A 25,195-nucleotide genomic window follows, 5' to 3' on the forward strand; every position below is an offset into this window, starting at 1 on the left:
ATTGGGTGAAAGCATGTTTTTAGGTCTCGGCTCGAAGGCTGCGCTTGCGCAGTCTCGTTCCGAGATTTAACGTTTTGGAGTGGGGCTTTAACCCGCCCCTTTTTTTTACCTCTTCTCCATTGGCTGGCCTCTTAAATGCTGGTCAGCCATTGGAGAAGAGGTTTGTCTTTCCAAACAAGCCCCGTCCTTTTCGAATTCGGGGGCGTGTTTTTTCGCTACTTTTCGCTGGGCGTGTTTTTCTCTCCTCCAGCCAATGGCAAGAGGAGAGAAAAAGAAAAACACACCCCGAATCCGAAAACGACGCTGCGTTTCTCCGAGGCATTTCTGCTTGACCTCGGAGAAAGGCGGCGTCCTAAACTACTGGTGTCCTAAAGATCGTTTACCAAAATATCGCCCCAACAGTGTTAATAATGAACAGCTACACCCAAGGAAGATATTTCTGGAATCCTATTTAGGACATGGTACTCCAGTCAGGCGATAGTCTGTGGTCTATATTGTGGCGTACAATCAAATGGTCGACATCATCACCATCGTGCGTGCTGCCGGCTTACGTCATACAGTGAATAGAATCCAAGTAACCATTGTGTGAAAATCATTTGCTCTTGTTCAGAAAAGTACCCTTTTCTGAAATGGAATGTGTGACTCAGCGTGAAGTCATCCTGGGGTAGTCAAGGCGCGTTGTCCCTTAGGTCTGTGAAGATGGCTGACTGGCGTCTGTGAGTCACCGCACCAGCCACAATTGCAGGATTATCGCACCTGGAACCAGTAATAGCGTGTGAATTAAACAGCGGTTCACCCTGATAGGTGCCGTCTTGTTTGTTATGTAGCTTCCATTGGCACTTGGTAGCTGGGGATGAGGAGGGTGGGCGTCTGAGGCGAGCTTTCTCCTCCTGTCCCCACCTCCCTGACAGACTTTGTGTGGCCGGCCTATGAGCTCTGGACTCCGGACAAAAAGGTTTGGTCCTGGGCGCGAAGCAGGGAGACCCCGGGCTTGCGCCAAGAGGGGGGACGTGCGGCGCACCACGAGTCCCCCGCTGCCCACGGGCTGCGAGTTCAGTCGTAACCGAGACCCGCGCGCCTTGCTACAGGCCGTAAATTCATGGAGAGGAGCCTCTAGCGTCAACGCCCATCGCAGCGCTACAGGGAGCCCCGGACCCCTCGGCAGCAGGTATGGAAGCGCCTCTCCCCCCTGCACTTGCTGCCGCCTGAACACCGGCCTCTTCTACTGTGGGACGAAGCAGCGCGCGGTGGCTGGGTTGGGCTAGTTGTGCTCACAGGCGAGTATTGTCATACATAGTAGTTCCAGAAGGTATTTCTGACGTGGTCGGAATTTCTACTGCGCACTTTACGCTGGTTGGCGGCGTGGGGAAACGTGGTTTTACGCGTGTTTCTTTTGATTTATTGTACAAGGGGAACAAGTTTACCGATGGAAAGTGACGCGGCTAAAACACCAGGGAGGCATAGGTAGAAAATATGTTATGCCACGTTATGTGACGAGCGGTGTGTTATTATTGTGTGTAGTGCTTTTTAGCGGAATTGACATGCTCTCATTGGGACAGCATGAGTACTGTATAGCAGAAATGACCCACTCTCACTGGGACAGTACTGGCTCTTTTCACCAAACTGCACCACTGTTACTGGGTCGGTTCTGCGTTAGTGGTACTGGGACACTGCCACCACTTCTCAGCAATGCGGTACTACCCTTAGTGGCACAGTATTGGCACATACGACCCTAATCTGCACAGTATTGGCACGTGCTACCCATACCTGCACAGAATTGGCACGTACTACCCTTACTGGCACAGTTGGCACGTGCTACCCTTACTGACACTTTTTACAACATACATTTTGCCTCTGACGCCATTGATCACAACATTTGTTTTGTCGGCTAGTCTGTTTAATGACTGCGATCTGAAAGGTGATTTTTTTCTTTTACTTATCAAATTTTTGGGATTAGGTTGACATAACCCCAGACTTCTCGTCTCCACATGTAGAGCTAAATGTCAAGTCCCCTTCACCCCCTAGTTACACGTCAATTACACGTCATGCTGCTGCGCGCGCATCTATGCCAAGTATTATCTTATAGATCCACCTATGTCTGATAATCCTAACCAATCATGTTTCTTTTATTCCTTATTACGCCTAGTTTCGATTATGTCACTGTCACGTCATTTTTCTTATCAAATGTTACGCCTTCTACATTCGTTTCATTGTAATGTACTTATTATAAAAATACATGTCTATCAATAAATTATTGTACTTCACTTCCTGAACCCTCGTGGTGACGGAACCTGAAGGCCGCCACTCGAGTCGGCCATTTTGAATGGAATAAAGCCCATTAGAGAACCTCTTATACCACGGATTCTGCCTCTTGTTATTTTGAGCTATTTTACTTTATTTTAAGACTCCGTACGAAATTCAGTCAGGTAATATTTATTTTATTTACCACATAATGGCGCCCGAACAGGGACACTTTCTCATCTCACGCGCCGGCGGTGCGTTGCAGGCCCGGTCTCCTGCCACAGCTGGACGGACCATAAACGCGTACCAGCAGGATTTCCTGTAAGCTCCCTCCGGTCAAGCGGGGGCGACTGAGGCTGCGATCAACCCAGACGAGGCGGTGAGAAGTGCGAAGTATCCCGACCAGAGCCTAGCTGAGAGAGCAAGATCCGAGGTATACAGAGGCCCACCAGGTTTTCCGAAATCCCGATGTGCAGAGGGTCCGATGTCCACAGTCGTCGAGTCCTGTCCATTCTCTGAGGCCTTCCGTTTCAAGGAGCTACTCGGTGAGTACCATCGCCGGGGAGGCGTGTTGACGTGCACATAGGTTGTGCCGGTCAAGACGGATTTGGGTACACAAATCCGGTCTGCACTGTTTAGCAGTGTATATGTACTGTTTAGCAGTATATCAAGTATTCCGAAGTATTCAGTTATTGTCAAGAATTCAGCGTGGTGATTAGTTAAGCAGACTGTCATCATTGTCGACCATTATTAAATGTTTAATGTTTAATGTTTAAAGTATTCAGAAAATGTCTTGCATATTGTGGTATGAATGACTGTTCATTGTTCACTGTTCATTATTGTGTTTCTCGTATTAAGTAAGTTCAAGAGTAAGTATCAGATCAGTTGTTAATATGCCGCTCTTCTCGAAGTTAAGACAGATTACCACCAGAAAAGGGGTGCTTGAAGAAGCAGTTCCTATTCCTCCTAGAGACACTCCAGGACATTTCATGTACCATAAACATGGCTTAGATGCCATATTGTTTCTTGATCTATGGGTAGATTATACCAAGGGATTACCAGAAAGTCAAAGGTGGCCCGCAGTGGGAACCTGGGATGCAGAGTGCATCATGAAAGTGGAGGAAGAGTTATGGAAAAGAAAGGTCAGACAGTCACAGAAAGACGCTATCGAGTTATGGCGTAAAGAATCTCATAGACGAACAGAAAAAGCACGTAGACAAGAAGAGAGGAGTAAAGAAAGTTCAAATAAAGTTCAAGAAAATCTATTAATTGAGGAAGGGATCCGAGTGAAATCAGAACAAGTAAATAGACAAAGTAATGCTCTTATGAATGGTATGTATCCCCTTCTAGCCGAAGGACTACCTAAGGCTGCTCCAGAGATGCCAAAAGACTTGCCACCCCCATTATTTCCAATTAAGGTACATCCAAAAGGGCATCCCAGAACCGCAGAAGACGTTTTCCTTTCCTCATATCTAGATGATGCAGCCCCCGAGTATGCTAACGCCACACCACATAGACCGTCTGGCGGAGGGGTTCAACGTCAGGATCAGGTATCTGTCCCCGTGCAACAGCAAGTCCCGACGCAAGCTTCGGCAAGCACATCTGTTTCCGCATCTGTCTCCGCAGTCGACTCTACAGGGGTAACAACACCCATAGTTGCTGTGTCACGTTCTACGAACCCATTCACACCCGACGCCCCAGATGGGGCCACGGGAGGTGCTAGCAGTACTTTTACACCACCTAGAATAAATAAACTTGTCTTTCAAGAGTCAGCACATTCACGTACACCTAAGTTCGTAAATGAACGTGCGCTTAAGGAACTCCTTGTAAATTGTAGATATGACCCGGTGGTTGGTAAAGAGGATGAAATGGTTCTGGCATCATTACGTATCAGGCGAGCCGCAGAGTATTTAGCAAGGTTACCAGGGATGATTACGCATCTGGATAACATATATCATTTTGTTCAAACAGGACGAGATCCAGGATGTATTAACAGAGCTATGGAATTCCAGAAAGTAGAGATACAGGGGGAACTGTTGCGTTTTCTCATAAACTGTGTGATCAGAAATCAAGATCGTCCGGGGGTAGACCCGAATGCAATGCTTACTCTTACAAGATGGAGCCAGAATATATCAGAAGGGAGACACGATAAGCAAAATTGTATAATAGCCATGTGCCGAAAAATCCGTAAAGAAATAGAACGTATTCATGAAGAGAGATTGGGAACAGACGAGTTTGAGCAAGATGAAGTGTCCGAATCAGAGAATTCCGCAAGACAGTCAGAAACCATAGCCTATGTAGGCAGAGGAAGATCCTGTGAAAATACTAGATGTTTTTCTGATCCCATACATTCTGTATGTCCAAATAATAGCAGAACGTATCCAACGCCTGTAATAAATCTGAAGTCTCCTGAACATTCGTTTCAAGCCGCAGATAAAATACTACGAGAACGAAGGGGTTACCACCTCCTCGATTCCATGGATGAGCAAGAATTAGCCAGATCAGCCGTTCACTGGATCGTTAGTCCTGAAAAATATGGTGATGAGACCGTAGCACACACGTTTCTCAATCTCAGTACAGATGAACAACGTTTAGCTGGAATCTATATGATTCAGCAACTCCTCATATTATATAAGAGCCAACATGCTGATCCTGGTCCTTTACCTGATATATTAACGGAACTACTCACGAACAGATGGAGAGGTTCTAGTAACAAGTTAATTAAAGAGATATTAGTGTCACGTAAACAGTATGTCCTTTTTGTAAGTCCGGATTCTCTCTCGCTGCCCCATAGAGAAAGAACGCCGTACTATATGGATAGACAAAATCCTTTACGAGAAGTGCACCCAATAAAAGGCGAAGACAATGAGTTTCACCGTGTATTTGTTTACACACCTATATCAAAAATGGAATTATTAGAAATGAAGAAAGTAGTACCTAGCCATGATAAAGACCCAGCGGGTTTCCACCGAGAAATTAAAGACATGTTACTGATGGGAGAGTACACCTTTCCTGATATTATGACGATATTAAAGGTGCTTTTGCCTGCTGGCATTTATGAAAAACTGAAAGAAAAAGAGTGGGAAGTGGGAGACCAAAAGATAGACTGGACAGCATTAGCAGAGGAAGAAAGGGGCCGAACTGCAGGTTCAGGGCTCGGGGATAAAGTTAAACTGTTACCAGGTTTACTAGTACAGGTACTGCCACGTTTATTAACTACAAAAAAGGAAGATTGGGGTGCAATCACAGCCTGCAAACAAAAGCAAGATGAAGACACGAGCGATTATTATGCTCGATTTGAAAAATGTTTTGGTATAAATAGTGGTATAAAAGCAAGTAGTGACTCATATCCACATTTATTTGTGACAAAATTAGTGGAAAATGCATTGCCTCCAGTGAAGAATAGAATATTGAAATTCGAGAGTACCTGGCAAAGTAACACTCCGTCGCAAATGCTACAAATGTTACAGTATCATCACAATAGAATTAGGGATGAACAAGAACACGAGCATAGACGCATGAAGGATACAAAAATGAAAATGCTAGTTTCTCAGACAGTACCAGCAGATGGTCACAAAAAGGGTGTGACACATTCTGGTGATTCTGCAGTTCCTGTAAAAGGAACCTGCAATTACTGTAAACAACTGGGCCATCATGTACACGATTGTCCAGTCCTGAAACGTAATATAGCTACAGGCATTACAAAGGAGAGACCACGATTAGTTAGACAAGATCAGAATGAACAAGGAGCTATGCAGCATGGACAGTCCATGCCAGCCTCACAGCAACCCATACAGTTTGTGCCAGCTGCACCACCGTTGCCTGCTACTGCCACACAAACCGCAACACGACAACTGTATCAGACTGCACAGTATGAATACCCTGAATACCAGCGTTACGCATGAACCAGCCTAGAGAGGGAAGTTGACTTACCACTTATCGAGATTCCTGTAGATCAAGAAGGACCTTATGTACATAGTGAATTATTAGGTCAAGATAGAAAATTCTTACTCGATACAGGGGCAAGTCGAACAACTATAAAACGTAGCGAAGTTCCAGGGGCACCCCTCTCAGGCTCTCAAAATGTTTCCCTTGGTTTTTCAGGAAAACCTATTGTTAATGAAGTATCAAAGCCTCTACCACTTACAATAGGACCTTTGACACGAACTACAGATTTGTTGCTTACTAAATCATGCCCAGAAAATTTGCTAGGAATTAAAACTCTGAAAGCACTAGGAGCCATAATATGTTGTTCTCCGGAAGGAGTAAGGTTGTTTTTACGTGATTTTAAAGGTCACTATGTGTCTAGAGACATGGATCCCCGACTACAGACTTTACCAGTACATCTATGGGCACAAGGCCCTACGGATGTTGGCTGCATGAACATTACACCCTATCGAGTCACACTGAAAGCAGGAGTGGTACTACCACGAATGCGACAATACAAGTTACCGCATGATGCTGTAGTGGCTTTGCTGAAAATCATTGATGAGCTAATTGCCCAGGGAGTAGTTGTAGAAACAGACTCCAATGTATGTAATTCACCGATAATTCCGATTCTTAAACGAACTGATCCTACTGCCCCACCAGTGTACCGATTGGTTATTGATTTGCGTGAACTAAACAAGTGTATTGTACCACAATTCCCTGTGGTCCCTGATATATCATCATTATTGACAGCAATTGATTCCGAAGCAACATTCTTTACTGTAATTGATCTCAAGAATGCCTTTTTCAGCGTCCCAATAGATCCGGAAAGCCAATACTTGTTCGGATTCAGTTTAAATGGGCGCAGCTTTAAATTCTCACGCGCTCCTCAAGGATTTACAGAAAGCCCCAGCATCTACAGCCAAGCACTGAAACGAGAACTTGACAGTATCCACATGCCAGTCAATACTGCACTGCTTCAATATGTCGATGATCTGCTGATCACCGCGAGAAGCGAGCCAGAATGTGAAAAAGCTTCTCTGACAGTTTTACATTTCCTAGCCGACAAGGGGCACAAGGTGTCCCCTTCTAAGCTGCAATTCTGTGTTCAGCGAGTTATTTATCTTGGTCACTCGCTGTCCAAGGAGGGAAGGCAGCTTACACCAGATCGCATCCAGTTAATTGCTAACATGTCAATACCCCAGACACAAAAGGAGGTGCGGGCTTTCATAGGCCTCACTTCATATTGTAGACAGTGGATCCCTCAGTACGCATTTCTAGCAAAACCACTCATTCAGTTAACCACACAGGAGGCAGCCACATCGACTGTTCTCCCTTGGACTCAGGAACATACACAAGCTTTTGAAAGCCTAAAGGAAGCTTTATGTCAAGCACCTGTTTTAGCAACACCATGTTATAGCAAACATTTTACACTCTTTGTTACAGAACGCGAAGGTACTGCCTTATCAGTACTCACTCAGGATCAAGCAGGATCACGCAAGCCATGTGCTTATTTTTCCAGTACATTAGATCCCGTAGCTCAGGCTTTGCCTGCATGCCTGAAATCAGTGGCAGCGACAGCTTTAGCAATCAGACAAAGCGATGCCATAGTATTAGGACACCCATTGACAGTACAAGTACCACATGCAGTAGAGATTCTTGTGAACCGAACACAAACACAACACTTGACCATAGCAAGACTTACCGGTTATGAACTGACATTGTTTCAACCACACATAGAGATCCGACGGTGTAATACATTGAATCCTGCTACACTATTACCTGTAATTGGAACAGACCCACTAGCTCATGATTGTGTTGAAATCATTGAAATAAAGACGAAACCTAGACAAGACTTGACAGACGTTCCATTGTTAGATCCAGACCTGACGTTGTATGTAGACGGATCGTGCATGAGAACAAATACAGGAGATTTAGTGGCCGCGTATGCAGTCACAACAGACACTGAAGTTATTGAGACAAATTGTATAGATACTTTGTCAGCCCAAGCAGCAGAACTTATTGCTCTAACACAAGCCTGTATTCAAGCCACAAATAAGAAAGTTAATGTATACACTGACTCACGTTATGCATTCGGAGTTGTACACGACTTCGGCGTACTATGGCGAGAGAGAGGTTATTTAACTTCCCATGGTGCCCACATTCAGCACGGACCCCTCATTCATGCCTTGTTAGACGCAATACATCTACCCACTGCTATATCAATTATGAAATGTAAAGCACACACGAAGGTTACTGATACCATTTCTCAAGGCAATGACTTAGCTGACAGAACAGCTAAACAGACTGCTCAGAATCGCACATTAGACATGACAAAGCCAATAGTTCAGACACCAACACAGTGTATGACAATTAAGGATCCCGCACTTGACGTAATTGACATACAGACACATGCCACAGCAGAAGAAATAAAGAAGTGGACTGAACTAGGAGGGATCCAGACAGATCAAGGATGGATGACGAAGGAGAAATCTGTATGGTTTCTCCCTGATTCCATGGTTCAAGCCATTATAGCTACAGTTCACAGTCCAGCACATTTAGGAGAGAAGGCTATGCTAGACAGCATTCAACACATTTGGTTCAACAAACATTTACGAGCAGCAGCTAAACAAAAAGTTCGTACCTGTATGATATGTTGTCAGTTTAATCCAGGAAAGAGTGTTCCCGTAGAGCAGGGTGGATTTCAGCCTCCTGACCATCCTTTTGAAGTCCTCCAGATGGATTATATTCAGATGGAACGTTGTCGAGGATTCAAATATGTCCTCGTAGTTGTCTGCGCTCTCTCCCGTTGGACAGAGGCGTATCCCGTATCAGATTACACTGCCCCGACTACTGCCAAGCAGCTAGTTCGAGAATTCTTCCCACGGTACGGTTTACCACGTGTTGTATATTCAGACAACGGCCAGCCTTTCTCATCCGAATTAATGAAACATGTCTCACTTTTGTTGGGATATCAGTGGAAATTCCACTGTGTCCGACACCCCGAGGCAGCAGGTCTCGTGGAACGACATAATCAACTTTTAAAAATCAGATTGTCTAAAATATGTCAGGAAAAAGGTGTGGACTGGATAGTAGCCTTACCAGTTGCGCTATTCTACATGAGAATGGTAGCACACTCTCGAACAGGGCTATCCCCGTATGAGGTGATCTTTGGTAGACCACCGAATATGTGGGGGACGCCTATACCCCGTAAAATAACTGATGTTGACTGTAATATGCTGACAGATTACCTGGCTTCCTTGATGTCTGCACTACAATCTTCTCGTTCACAGGTGGTCGCAGCTTTTCCTGACAACACTGAGGTGAAACCCCATGACGTGGTCCCCGGGGACTTTGTCCTGGTTCGGAATTTTGATAGGAAAAGCCAATTGGATCCTAGGTGGAAGTTGCCTAAGCAGGTCCTGCTGACGACCAGAACAGCTGTGAAGATCGAAGGACGGAAAGGATGGGTGCATTCCACCCATATAAAAAAATTTCATGGACTTCCTCCTGACACAAACAGTACTTCCCGTGTGTCTTCCCCCATTGACTCAAAGCTACCTTTGGCTGAGGCCAGTAGCACCGAACTCTATAAACAGAAACTCAGGTCCAGATCTAAATTGTCGGACGATTTGATTGTTTAAGTCCTCTCCAAGGTGAAGCGGTTGAATCTGTCCCGACATGTATCCCTTAGGTCTGAATGATGTAGAGTCCAGAATCATAATGAAACAACATGCTTATTGTAAATTACTGCGTAACCACTGTATTGTGACTTTATTAATTTTGTTTTCCTTGAGTTTTTTAATAGTTATTGCAAGTATATTGTTGCATATGTATTATCCTGTTTCTAAACGTGTTCTCAATATAACTGATGAACATTCTTTTAGTGACCTACCGCCACATGAGTTGTCCTATAGACTTGCGCTGCGCAATAACACATTCATTAGTATGTTACATCATTCCCATCAGACTAGTAATGCCACCAATTGTTGGGTGTGTGGCCGACTCCCTCCCTATCAGAATAACAAAGGAGTTCTGCCTTTCTTTCCACATCCATTTACACGCAATGGCTCCTGTGGAGCATGGTTTAGTTTATTAAATTCCATAGACCCAGACACAGCAGTTTATCAACAACATTGGATATGGGGAAATCTGAATCTAGTTTTATTCAAAGTCTGTCACCCTAATAAGGAGGGTCACCCCAGTAGAACAGGAACTGATTTAGAAAATGAAGTGTATAAATTAGGTAATTTTACGCCTAATCTTATGATTTTGAATGTCAAATCCGAAGTTGAACTAATTCTGCCCACTATGTCAGTATTTCCAGTTAAGGGTGAATTATGTGTGAGAAAAGTTGGTTCCATACATATGGGCCATAGCCAATGCGCTACTACAGTAGAATATAGTGATCAAGGCAAATCTTCATTTAGAGCTTCTCGCCATTCTTACTTTATATGTGGTCAGACGGCATATATGCGTCTGCCTCTAGATTGGGATGGTACCTGTTATATAGCATTCCTTCTGCCACCTGTTTTCCTAGCTCCCCCTGATTATTATCGAAATGTTCATTTAGTACACAATAGAGAGCGAAGAGATCTCCCAGTTGTCGATTATACTGAGACGGCATGGGACAAGTATGTAGATTTCAATAAAGGTATCTTTCCCTATATAGGTACAATATCAAATAGTAAGCTGATACGCAGACTCACCAAGACTCTTGAAGCTGTAGTAAACGAGACTATAGCCGCCCTAGGCAATCTGACAGAGGAACAATCAGTGATGAGAATTGTTGTTCTCCAGAATCGTCTTGTCCTTGACGTCATCCTGGCCGATAGGGGCGGAGCTTGCAGGGTCATCGGATCCAGCTGCTGCATATTCATACCAGAAAATTCGCCATCTGTATATAAAGCTATAACACGCCTTCATAAGATTGTAAGCCAGATACACGAAAATCCAGGCACTTGGACGTGGTCCGGGTGGTTTTGGAATGTGATATCAGCCTGGGGATGGAGAGTTCTATCTTTCCTAGGTATTGGCCTTCTTATGCTCTTCAGTTGTTGTCTATGCCTGCAATGTGGACCAGCGATTTGTGGTCTGTGTGCCACATCGTGTATTCCACATCAAGGTTTTGGCTCAAGATCCCGGAAGAAGAAAGAAGAAGAAATGATGCTCCATGAGCAAATCGATGGAATGATGAAGATTGATATCTCTTGAAGGGCAAGAAGGGGACAAGGAGGGAATGTGGAAATGTGGATTTTCCTGGTCAGTTATGTCCCCTATCTTGGACCCCAACGGTTCTATATGCATGTTACAAGTACATGTATGTTCCCTCCAGTTCCAGTTTCTAAGACGCAAACATATGTGTGTCTACCGTCAACATGTTCTCTGTCAGATCCGCCATCTATGGGCTGGATATTCGATTCCTAGGTATGAAAGGCCACCGACTTTACATGGCTAAGTTACTCCATTTTTACAGTTCAGGCGAGTAGGCCCGATTCTGTCCTCAAAGCCTTTCCCTGCTCCCAGCCTCTGACAGCTTCAGCTTGAGCTCGCATCTGTATCCATGAACTTTGTCCTACTCCCTGTGCAGCTAACGGTGCCTGCCTCGGCCAGTTTTCGCCTGTCTGCCAAGAAGCTGTATTTCACCTTCGAATTATCTATTTTCCCCCTCAGCCGATGCATTCCTGCCTAGTGATTTAGGTAAACATTTCCTTTAGCTCACAAGCAAAGGACTCAGCCTTTCCGTCCTCCTGCAAGTGATTCATAGCCCTGTTGCTATGGAAAGTTTTCTGCCCCTCGCATCTCATATAGACACTTAGACGCTTGTACACGCACATAGTCAGTATAGAATAGATTCTGTCCGAGAGTCTCTTCCTTGTGGATAACATAGTTCTTTAAACATAGGATGTTAGATATGATTTGGGATTAGGTTGACATAACCCCAGACTTCTCGTCTCCACATGTAGAGCTAAATGTCAAGTCCCCTTCACCCCCTAGTTACACGTCAATTACACGTCATGCTGCTGCGCGCGCATCTATGCCAAGTATTATCTTATAGATCCACCTATGTCTGATAATCCTAACCAATCATGTTTCTTTTATTCCTTATTACGCCTAGTTTCGATTATGTCACTGTCACGTCATTTTTCTTATCAAATGTTACGCCTTCTACATTCGTTTCATTGTAATGTACTTATTATAAAAATACATGTCTATCAATAAATTATTGTACTTCACTTCCTGAACCCTCGTGGTGACGGAACCTGAAGGCCGCCACTCGAGTCGGCCATTTTGAATGGAATAAAGCCCATTAGAGAACCTCTTATACCACGGATTCTGCCTCTTGTTATTTTGAGCTATTTTACTTTATTTTAAGACTCCGTACGAAATTCAGTCAGGTAATATTTATTTTATTTACCACACTGGGATGATCCTGTTTTGCATTGAATTGAAACTGAAATTGTCTTTACATAATGCTTACTACCCCCGGCAAGTACGGCCAGCACAGTGCTACCTGGGAGCCCAAGGTTAGTGGTCAGTCCATTGGCATGCAGACTAAAGGAAACCATTCCATGAATTCTCCATGCATTGACTCCAGTTTCTGTGAGGTACAATAGTGACTTGGGTGTGATCAATAGAGGGGCTATGTGAGAAGCCAATGCTTGTTGGAATCAATAGATATGATTTTAGAAACGGAGCTTTAAAATAGGCAGGCATGAGATTTAGAGTAGTTTATGTACACAAGAGGAATGCCATAGTGCTTAATTTGTAGCTAAAGTAAGTGCCATAGCCCTAGTCAGGAGGCCACCAAAGCTGGCACCACCCATTGTCACTGCCAGTGTGTGGGTGCAAATGCAATATGTCTCGCATTTGAGAGTGATTAAGCTATTGACATTGTAAATAACAATGCCGTTTCTTTAAATGTTTTAAAAACGAAAATAATGTCATGAGCAATGCCAATAGCTCTAACTTTAACAATGCCGAGACCATTGCATTGTAAATGCTTGTTAGAGATTGGCTACCGCTTTAAAAAACAAGCACACCACTGCCTTTCTCCGAGGTGAAGCAGAAATGCCTCGGAGAAACGCAGCGGCGGTTTCGGATTCGGGGGCGTGTTTTTCTTTTTCTCTCCTCTTGCCATTGGCTGGAGGAGAGAAAAACACGCCCAGCGAAAAGTAACGAAAAAACACGCCCCCGAATCCAAAAAGGACGGGGCTTGTTTTGCGAGATGAGCCTCTTCTCCAATGGCTGGCCAGCATTTAAGAGGCCAGCCAATGGAGAAGAGGAGAGAAGAGGGGCGGGTTCAAGCCCCTCTTCTCCAAGTCATTAAATCTCCCGAGCGAGACTGCGCAAGTGCAGCCTTCGCTAGCCGAGACCTCAAAAACGGGGACAGGTCATAGACCTAGAAGTAGGACTACCGTTTGCAGTAACCATCGACATAAAAGTAGGGCTATTTGACAGCTGTCATAGACATAGAAAAAGGACTACAATGACAGGTCCCTTCACAGACCGAGATGAAGCATTACAGACAACAAATCTGCGGTCTTTTATTGGCAACCCTCTCCTTTACACAGCAGCATTAGTACTTTTTATTACATTTACACTTTTAACATATATTTGCCAAAAATCAATAAAACATCACAGGCTAGCAAATACCAGATTTACTAGCTTTATCAATGCTCGTTTCTATAGCTGCTCCTTTAAGTCCTTTCCAGCTAAACAGTTTGCCGTGATCTGAAATGTCAGTCAAAAGATCAAGTCATAGCTTTGAAATGGAGAACACAGAGCATGCATCAATTGGTTAGGAATAAAACAAGCAATGAGCAATGCATTAATCCTTGCACGGTATGCATAAGGGCTACTGAAAAGTTTGTATGGCTATGAATACAAGCTACAGGATGAAGAAATATTGTTTTATCCAAAGTAGAAACGTTGGCTGGCACGAGGACGTAGGTGGCGCTGCGTGTAAAATGTCTCTCTTCAAAGGATTTCCCTTCTTGCTACAGCGCTCACCTCCGTGACAACACATGCCGTAAACAGTGTAAAGAGAACATGCGCGTGCATGCTCAACCGGAACAATGAAAAACAGGGACATTTCTGTGTTTAACCTGGACACTGCTTGAAAACAGGGACATTTGAGTCACTTGGAGAAAAGTGTCGGGACACGGGGACACTTCTCCAAAAACGGGGACCGTCCTGGGAAAACGGGGACGTCTGGTCACCCTACTCTAAGGGCCAGACGGATGTAAAGTTGTGTCGGTCAGCGCAACCAACACTCCATCGATGCAAGATGTGGTGTGAGGAACGCCTCACCAAATGACGACAAAGGAATACTGTGCCAGTCAGCGTGACTGGCCAGTGTTTCTTCCATGCAACTGCTCCATAACACAATGACTATGAGCTGCTGTGCCAGTCAGCATGACTGGCCAATGTTTCTTCCACGCAACTGCTCCATAAACACCATACAAAACAAACTGACTGTAGAGGTGTCTTCACAAACCCTTTTCCTGTTAAGCGGTGCATGTGTTTCTCCAAAAGCTCAGACAGAACAGGCAAACATGACCAACGTTGGTAAAAGCTCAAAATTACTTTCTTTCCTTCACAGAATGCACTCTCTTCCTTCCACTGAAAACGATCACTGGGCATAAAAGCATAGGTGGAAGGTCAAGTTGACAAGGAGTGACTACGGCAGCCCACAGAAATGGTGTTGTGCAAAGTCTGCGTAGACTTGCATAGATAAGATGGTGGAGCACCACCAAAACCTGCCGGTCACTGAGTATCTAGGGTCATGCGGCAAAAACAGGTGGACTGTTGTGCTGATGTAATAACCCAGTGACAGTTCACAAACGTTCTCCACAGATCTACGAAGTACACGTTCAGTCTCGCCAAACAAGAGGCAGTATGAGTGATGTAAAACCACGGCCCCTCAGCTCACAAACAGCCAGCGGAATGGCCCAGTGCACTTCCCAAAAGCCTCGGGTACCACCGCAGTGAGTATGTCACTATTCACAGTACATCCGCCTCAGGCAGTACCACAAGCAGCAGGTGTTCCTCCGTAATTACTTACGGCGCCGCAGCTCCCACAGTCCGGCGATCGAAGTTCCTCGCATGTTGAGGTCAAATTCCTCCTTCACACCACCGCTCCAGTGCCTGTCCCCAGTCGCCAGTGTAGAATTCAAGCATGGTTCACCGGGGAATGTAATTCACAGGTAGACGTTGTTTACTTAAAAAGAGATCTCTATTCAGTTACATACAGAAGATGACCTCAGCCACAGCTCACACCGCTGGTGCCAGCCGTCTCCACGCAGGGAGCGCGACATCGAACCTTCGTTGCGGCAACATTCCACAGGATCGCGCTAAGGGCGAGAACACTCTGTTCCGAGGGGAGGTGTGCAGCCAGAGGACATCGGCCCCCCTAAACAGAAGATACCACAACTTCTCGTTGTGGGCTTCCTCCTGCAGGGGCACCATCTTCCTTCCCCTCATGCAGTGGATCAGGTAGCTTGTTCATAAGTTACATTTTATGCAGTTATGTTTTTTTACAAAAAGGGCGTAATTGATGGCATTCAAGATTTTGTAGCTTAAGGCATATGTGGCAGATATGCCTAGCGACAGTCCAGTGATCAGCATGTGCCATATACGCAGCTCCTTACTCATTCACGGCCAGTTAATGAGTAAGGAGCCTTAACATGGCATTAGGCACAGTATACTGTATACGCCTTGAAGTAAGCAAAGCTAAAAAATAATGCCAGACAGCCAGGAGTGAGTCCCTTGAAGACAACAGTTTGAGAATTAGTTCAGGAAGAGCTTCACAAATTTTAAGGAGTTTCATGAAGGTGGGGCTAAAGGAATGGGCCCTAACGAAGTGGAAAGACAAAATAGGGTAATGCATCTCGCCATCACAAATAGTCCTACCCACCGTCAAGATGATGTTGGGGCCATTTCCTTTCTCCTAAATTTCCTGATACACCTCCGGCATTAAGGGGCGTCCGCCACATTGCAGAATACTCAGACCCACTCAAGTACTGAATATGTGCATAACGCAAACTGACGTGAACAAGACAGACAAGTTTGAGCTTCCTCAGTCATCTACACTTTCATGTTTTTTTTAAACGTTTTTCATTCCAAAATAGTTCATTTCGGTAGAGGTTTTCTCGTGGAATAATCTGCGGAGGCCTTATTTGCTGGGAACACTGATTAATTATTTGCAGCAACGACTCGTTGTTTTTTGACTGGCAATAGGATTAGTTAATCTGTTACTGAGGCTAACGTAAGAGGTTTACACCTTCAGCAGATGGAGGCTGCCTGTCGTACACAGCCTGAGCAGCAGTGCAGTTTAGTATGTCTGGGTGCCTGGAAGGGATTTGAATGACTCCATAATGTCCATGTCTGAACTCTGAGCATTGGAGTTAATCATTCCTTTCAGTAAACCCACCACGACAGATTAAATTTCGTTATTCATTTAAAGAAAATGTTCACATAGCTCTACAGTAGGTCATTATGTGTTCTTTGTGCCTATGCAATTATGTGTGATCTCCGGAACACACATATTCCAATGTGATTTAAAATACATACGTATACGTATTCCCATGCGTTCTCCCGGACATCTTGGTTAGGGAATGGTCATGCATGGTAAAACGTGCCCAATGTGCCCTCTTAAAGACACCCGAGGAGGATTTATGTAAATGTGCAGCACATGGGGTGCATATATGTCGCACCGTTCGTTTGTACCACAGTACCCAAGAGTTGTGTCAGAAAGGCACATTTATATTATTACTTACTGTATAAGCTCGATACATATTACTTATGGCATAATCGGTATGTTTAAGAGTTTTGGCTGCAACTGTTCAACACACAACACCATTTGTATGACCAGGTATCTGGTACAAAGCGCATTGTTGCAATCATTACCCTTAGCCCACATATAGTGTGCCTAGAGGCCTGAAATCACTTTGTCGGTGCTGAATAAAAAAAATAAACCTAAGTATTGTGAGCCAGTTTGAGCTAACGTTATTCTCTTCATAGTTAATTAAAGCACATTAAATTAATTCAGCATCTAAATTTCAAAGTAGTTTCTGATGCCAGAAGCCCAGACCGTTAAGTTCCTTCTTATATCACTGGCCAATCAAGGCCTTCCTTCCTTCTTTACATAGTTTATTGCATTCGGGCAAAACAATTAGTGGTTAATTATTCAAAGGTTCAGTGCTTTACGTCCATTGGCTGAAATAAAAGCTAAAGGCAGCAAAAGGTTTTCTTAGCAACTCCTATTGCACGGAGAAAGCAGCGCTTAAGCTCAACCCTGCTTAGTGGTTTCTGGGGTTGGAGATTGTGGTTTAATCCATGTCTTATCTATAACTTTAAAATGGAGGCTGAACAATTGTATGCAACCTTTTCTCAAAGATATTGAGTATAAAGCAGCAGCTTTTATAGACTCTCCTGAAGACGTGCCCTTAAGACCCATTTCACACAGCAACAAATCACATGTGTGCTTATAGGAAAACATGTGCGATTCTCCTTTAGAGAGGGGCTTATTGAGCCGGTAACCTGGTGTCCTCCAGCCTTCCACCCTCCAACGTACCCGGGCCTTTTGCTGTCGACCATAAATTGGAATCACAGTGCTTAGCTTCTTACAAAGCCGGTTTTTTAAATGTATATGTATGGGGGGTGCTAGATTAGTGGAGGGACACATTAAATTGTGAAAAAATGAAAAGCCTCAGCAGGGAATATTGTATTCCCATACTATGGAATTGCCATAAATGTACACGTGTACACAAAATATGAGGTCCTCAAAGAATGTCAAGTAAAACTAGCAGCAGATGTTTCAGTGAAAGACTCTTATCTCTGTACTCGTTAAGGGACCAAGGGCACTTCCATTCAGAGCATCACACAGGGAGGAGCAGATGGGGATAAAACCAGCAGAGATGGAAGTATTAGAGGTGCTGGCCACATGGATGAGCCATAGCGCTTGAAGCTCATGGAGACAAAGCAAACGTGCCAATGATGGGTAGCATATAAACACAAGGAATCCAATGGCCTTACAGTGGTCCCAGACATAGTTAGCGTACATACACCATTTGGCAAACAGGCAAAAAAAACTGGCTATTTTATGGAATGTTGAACTGCAGGGCTCATATTGGCTCTATTGTGAAATGTAGGTACTTCGGTCTTCGACTGGTGAAATTATCCATTCCCTAAATTTATCCTAAACTCCACAATTTGGACAATGGAAATGTCTTCTTATGCAGGTCCTCTTTGATCTCATATTGCTCGTATTTAGGACATGCAGAACACATTAGTTTGCCTCGTTGAGAAAACCGAGAAAATGTAGCGTGTTTGTGGAGAAATTAGATCATTGCACTGGATGCCTGTTCGGGAGTGTGTTTTGTTTAAAATCTAAAGCCTGGTACATGAAAAGCCATAACTAGTATCTCCAGTACAAAATTGGCAAATATTGCTCCAATAGACCTCTGAACTTAAATTCCTTAGAACACCCATGACACCTCTTTAGATGGAAAGCTGATTAGGGCTTCTTGTTGTTGTGGCCAAAAGAATGGAAGACACTACCACCAGAAGTGAGACATTCATCTACAGTTCCAATCTTTAGGGAAACCCTTCTCTTATCCATGTGCATGTGGTCATTGTCACTCTTCAGTGGTCCTTCCTCCACTTTTATTTTTTAATTGTTTATGCGCATAGATACAATTTATATCATAGTAAGTGTTATACAAGTAAATATCGAACATAATAGTTGCATTACCATCATTCAATCAGTTTAGATGTGGAAGTTCTAGTAATTGTATTCCTTTTTATCACTCAGTGTAACAATTGAGTTGCTATGCTCATGAGGCGGGCCTTTGTGCACACACTTAATTGTCCTTGCTCTTTGACCTTGCAGAGTCTGAAGTCAGATGAAGAAGCAGAGAGCGCCAAAGAACCTCAAAATGAAACCTTTGAGGCACAAGGTAAATTGATTGCACGTGACTGTCGAGCACTTTTTGTGTTTTAGCTCTGAGGATAATGTCTTTGGTATGAACGGAAACCCCAAAAAGAGCAGAATTATGAGCAAAAGGTTGTTGGTGGGGCGAGGGAGGATGCTGGGAGGGTGAGGGTGTAGGATGAAGCAGCTAGATGCACTCAGCTCATCAGTAGTACTGTACAAATTAAGCAAAAGGGCTTCAGAGAGTTTTATCAACTGTTGTAAATAAAGTTAAGTATGTTTTAACTGAAAAAGTAAACATATCAGAATGCTGTCAATGGTGGTAAGTCACACTGGAACTACATGATAGTTACATGTAATTAATTGAACTCTGTTGAGATTCTGTTAAGAATCTATAGTATGGACTGGGGCCAATACTATGTATCTGAAATCTGCCCATCACTGCCATATCTTCTGATGCTTTTGTGGGCATCCCCTAGCTTGGAACACCGCCATCTCAAGCCCCACACAGTAGTCTATCCCTCTCTTCTGTGCCCCCACTGATGGTGTGTTTGGTTTCCACAGTCTAGCTATGTCTCCTTTCATCAACGTAAGTCCAAGAAATAGCCAGTGCGCGTTATAGCTGTTTCCGCCTATTCCCTCCGTGCTATGAAAAAGCAGCAATTTAGGGTTCAGTGGAGTATACCTGGCGAGAACCTCCCCAAGACAGGACATCACCCCTCTCCAGAAACTTGTTACTGCCACACAGCTCCACACTGTATGAAGGAAGGTACCCTCCACCGAAGACATTTGTCGCATCCAATCAATCCCAGGCACCATAGACATCTTCTAGTATGCAGATATTTCAGTTGGATCAGCCGGAGCTGAGAAGATATTGCCCCTCTGGGCAAGTGGGGGGGGGGGGGCTTCTAGAGCATTCGTCAGTCATTGTTGTCTATGTTTCCAATGCCCCACACATGCCACGCTAATGGCTGGCAATGTAGTGGGGCTGTTTGTAATCAAAGACTGATACATTTTAGTGATCTTGTGGGAATCAAGATCTCCCATTAACAATTTGCCTTCCAGCAGACTAAATTCGGACAGTTCTTGGAGGTCCTGCATATAAGGGGATACGGCATGTCACAACTGTAAGTATTTGTAAAATGGGCTATGACACAGCTGGTAATCTCTTTGCGTCTCCTGAAACGATTTTAGCACCGTGCTGCACAAGCTATCCCGTAGCATAGACATGCCTATGGCGTCCTACTTTTGAAACCCTCCTAGTTGGGCCACCTGTCACAGAAAAATGCCATGCCACAATGGTGTCCCTTGCGTCAATCTCCCCCACCACCCCAGCCTTCCGAGGAACCGTCTCCATATGCGTATTACTACTCTAGGTGCCAGGAGAAGAGATCCCATCTCCCTCCCACTATAGAGAAAGTCGAGCACGGAAGGGTTGCCCATCGCCCAACTCTCTGTGGCATATGCTGGATCATCTTGAGCGTTATACCACCAGTCATTAATAATCAGTAAGTGGGAGGCAGCATAGTAGGTTTGCACGTTGACACTGTTGGTGTGATATCACACTTCAGTATAAGTCCTTCTGGACGTAAGATACAATACATTTCTGATTTGATCTTTTTTTAAGTAGTCATTTGTATTTAAAACTGTTAAATTTCATATGTTTATAGCTATATGTATGTTGCCACCTTGCCTGGCTTAAGAAAGACCTCCCATCTCATCGACCCCCTTCATCACAGCATACCACTTCGCCAACTCTCTATGCTTTATGTTATAAGCACTTTTACCTCGACCCATTCACCTCAGCCCTGACCATTTCTTCAACTCTTTTACTTTGCAACACCCCTTTTAACTACAGTCTCCATCCTCCTCAACCTAGTTTCACCTTCCCTTTCTATTGGAACCAATCTATCCTTTACATTTTTTTAAAGTTAAAACCCTGTCTGCTGCCACTCTCCGCTCTACACATCTCTCCTTGTTTTCTTACAAACCCTTTGCCTCGCATTCTTATTTCAGGTTTCCTGCTAATTTCTATATTCAAAAGTGATGTTTAATCTTGTAAAAAACTATTTAGGAATCATAAAGAGTGGCAGCTTTAAAAATTAGCACCTTGCATGGATTAGAAAGGTAGCTAGCATAAAAAATTACTAATAAACATAATGGGGGTCTGTGTTAATCTGGTATTGTGGTAATATCAGCGCAGTGTGAAGGGGTACATAACTTAATTAACCGACCATGTTCTTGTGTTTATGTTTTAGGCCAAATGAAGTCATGGAACACCGACATATTAGATAGTCCAAGAAGAGGTTGTAGCCCCTGCTCAGACATGACAGAAAACCAGGTGCGGGACATCTGGGAAGAACTAGATGTCGGAAACAATGGCTACCTCAACAAACAGGAGCTTGAAGCAGTCTGTGGCAGTATAGGGCTTAAGGACCTGAAGAAGGAGGTAAGCAGACTCCCTCTTAGTGATAAATTTGCAAAGGGCCCTATGTTTAATGATTCCAAGAAAGTGATATTTTGTTCTTTCTGGAAGTGAGTTGTATTCTTTTTTTGTTGTTGTTGTCCACTAATAATTGAATTGCCTCTAAGATCCTGCTTAACGTTATAGTTAGTTATTGGAGATACCAGGAAAGGTGCAAAGTTGACCACATTGGAAGCTAAAATGTTGTTCAGGAGTGTTTGTTACACCTAAGTTCGCAGTAAACTAGCAGAAATGGGAAAAAAGTTCAGAAACCATTCTGGGATTCATTATCCCAGACATGCACAATATAACCTAATCCAAGTCACTTGAGAGATCTGTATCTGATCCATCCCTATGTCAGGGATAGTTGTGGGATGCATTGATTCAGACCCGAATGGTGACTGGGAGATCGAAGACTGTCCCTATTAAAAGATCCTGTTTTTGAACCAGATTAGGAAAGTTAATGAAGTACTTTTGCATCCACAGGAGTGCTGTGGAATCTGACTCTAGTTTGTGAGAAGCTGTGTTTCATATATAGGACAGTGAATGGGGTGTCAGGAGCATCATTGCATTTATTAGCAGACATAAAAGGTTTGCCCACGGAATGTTAACGGTAAGCAGTATTTGATACATCCTAGAACGGACCCCGGAAGTAGATTGGAGATCTTTAACTACAGGGAACATGCCTACTAATGCCATGAAGATGGGGCAGAGTTGGTGCACTGCTACCTTGTTTGGCCAACAGGTATAATTGTAGACAATCCGTGGGTTAATAGGTACTTTTAAAGCATACTGATGCCAGAGCTTTATGGCACTAAATGACACAAATAGAGTTTTCACAAAAAGATAATTAGGCACTATTGATTGAAGAGCCAGGTTTTCAACTACTTCTTGACGAAGGCAAGAGACGTTTCGGTGTAAAGATGGCACAGAAGAATATTCCTGAGCTTGGTACGGGCAACAGAACAGGCTCCATCTCTGTAATGAAGTTTTCGTGAGGGTGGGTGGAATATGTAAGAGTAATTGGTTTAAAGATCTCAAAAAGTTACGCAAGATTTGCACGCTATTGTCAGACAGCACAGACTCTGCATAGTATCCTACGCAGACGACGCCCAGACTCAACTTCCAGGAGGGAATGAAGGACGTCACATCGTGGATAAGCAGCAGCTGCCTGAAGCTCAACTCGGAGAAGAAGAAGGTCCTGATCCTCGGATCCTCCCCCTCTGCATGGGAAAACACCTGTTGGCCCACTGCCTTCGGCAGCTCCCCCCTCCCCACACAGACCATTCCCGAAACCTCAGCAACGTACTTGACTCCTTCCTCTGCATGACCCTGCAGGTCAACGTTGTTGTCTTTACCTGCTTCAACACCCTCCACATCCTCCGAAAGACCTACAAATGGATCCTGCCGAATCAAGGAAGACCGTCTCCCACGCTTTCATAACCAGCAGACTGGACTACGGAAACGCCCTCTACGCCGGGGTCAACAAGTCTCTGCTCTGCAAACTCCAGACCATACAGAACACCGAAGCCAGATTCGTCCTCGGCATCCCTCACCACGAACACATCACCCAACACCTGTGTAACCTCCACTGGTTCCCTGTCGAGAAGAGAGTAACTTTCAAGATACTCACCCATGGCTGCAAATGCCAACACAACACCAGACTCCAATATCTCAACAATAGAAACTCCTTCCATGTACCCAAGAGGAACCTCCGATCCTCCGACTTTGCGGAACCCCAGCACATGCGCAGAGCAAGAACGGGTGGAAGAACCTCTCCTACATCGCGGTCAAGACCTGAAACGAGCTCCCAATCAACGTCAGACGCACCCCCACCCTGCGTATATTCAGGGAGACTCTCAAGACCTGGCTCTTCGACTGACTGAAGCTTCTCCGCCCCCCCCCCCCCCCCCCCAGTGCCTTGAGACCCTCACAGGTGAGTAGCGCACCTAAAACTCCCTGATTGATTGATTGATGCAAAAAATCTCCATGTCCATTTTAGCGTAATCTCCATCTCTCCAGAGGTCCTCTCATACGGTCCTTAAGAAGGCCCTGCCTTAAAGTACAAATTGGGGTCATAACGTTGACCCATTTAAATTTTGGACTGGAATACATATATTATTGCTATGATGAGCATTAAGATCAAATTTAACATTTGCCACCATGAACGTTTCCTACACCAGCCATTACCTGTCATACTAAAAGTTGTCTTTTCATTCATTCACTATTGTCACAACTCGCATGCACTGCACTGCACAGTTTTCTATTATTAGAGTATAAGTAACTTGGTTTATGAATATAATATGAATACTTTATCTTTGTGACAGAGAGTTATCTTGTTTGAAGATAAATCAGTTTTTGGGTATATTCATGAATTCCCTCAGAATTAACGTAAGTGGTTATTTATTGAATCCGAAAGAGCCTCTGTTCCTGGTGCTCCAGGTGAACCGGGGAATTTCCATTAGTTGCACTCCCTGACACCATAAGGGCGGACGGAAGCAGGCGATTGGAGGAGTGGACAAAGCTCACAAAGTGGCCTTTACTGTCGGACATCAGCTCACATTATGAGATATATTCTTCAATTCAGACGGAATCCGTTCCAGATCTGCTCAGACTGCATACTCATCCTTATGGATTTAATCATGGCATTGTCCTTTCGCTTTTGTTTTCTTGTAATTCTTTCTTCTAACCACGCCCTTATATTGACTCTTCTGATTTATTTTGACCGATTTTTTTTTCTTATGTCATGTTTCTTGTTGCTGAAACCACTTACCCCATTTTGACTCCTACTGTTGTATGTTTCTTCTTGGGTTTCTCTACTTACTTTGCTCTCTTGTACACTACTCCCTGGAAGGTGTACCTGGAGAAATAGAATATCAGCAACAATGACTGAACTGAAGCCTCCCTACTCCTAGGGAGAGGAGATACTTGATCCCTGTAGATATCAAACAGCACTGAGAGTCCGCCCCTTCCTGTAGCAGGAAAGCATGTCTGCATACCACTTCCGAGGATATCCTGCCTTCCGCTCTACCAACCTCTGACAGCAACTGTTTTTCATTGTTTACTCAATACTTTTTTGTTGGGAATTTGTTTTTCGTGAGCATGTCTCCTTAAAAATCATGTTTCCTTAAAAATCATGAGGCTTTATGCTCTGTACTTCATGCAGGAAGCAATTTTTAGTTACCATCCTCATAAGTAGTGTCTTGGGCAGATTGCATGGCGCAAGGGACAGTACCTCAATTGGAAGCGCCATCTACAGCTTCACCTTTCATGTTAAACTCATTCATTCTTCCTAAAGTTGCCTCAAAATGTTATATCAGCCAGGATCCAACCCTATCTCCCATTTGTTTTTCTACCTCTTACTTCAAAATGGTGGAAACACTACCTACATTGGATCCAAAGTATATTCAGAGAATTTGCTTTTTTGCATTTTGAGGGCAAACCTTTCATTGCCTATAATGGCAGTAAATTGGGTAAACGTTTGTGTGACTATATTATTTCTAGGTCGTTATCTTGCTATGAGCTAGCAGGTAAAAATGAAGGCCCACTGTGCAAGAGAGGTTGCAGCTACTTCAGCTTTGATTAGTGGTTTCCTAGTTTCCTGAGTCAGACACTTGGTCGTCTGT

General features: G+C 44.0%; 1 protein-coding gene across 4 annotated transcripts in view; it reads left to right on the forward strand.

Moving 5' to 3' along the window:
• The window catches only part of NINL (ninein like), a 441,695-nt gene that overhangs the window by 194,810 nt on the left and 221,690 nt on the right, over nucleotides 1-25,195 (forward strand). For all 4 annotated transcript variants that reach the window (XM_085612328.1, XM_085612329.1, XM_085612330.1 and 1 more), the window contains exons 5-6: nucleotides 19,064-19,130; nucleotides 21,364-21,554. In XM_085612328.1, coding sequence (XP_085468454.1) covers nucleotides 19,064-19,130; nucleotides 21,364-21,554 — 258 coding nt within the window. The remainder of the gene's footprint in view (nucleotides 1-19,063; nucleotides 19,131-21,363; nucleotides 21,555-25,195) is intronic.

Source organism: Triturus cristatus, chromosome 6 (assembly GCF_964204655.1).
Source record: "Triturus cristatus chromosome 6, aTriCri1.1, whole genome shotgun sequence".
NCBI lineage: Eukaryota > Metazoa > Chordata > Amphibia > Caudata > Salamandridae > Triturus > Triturus cristatus.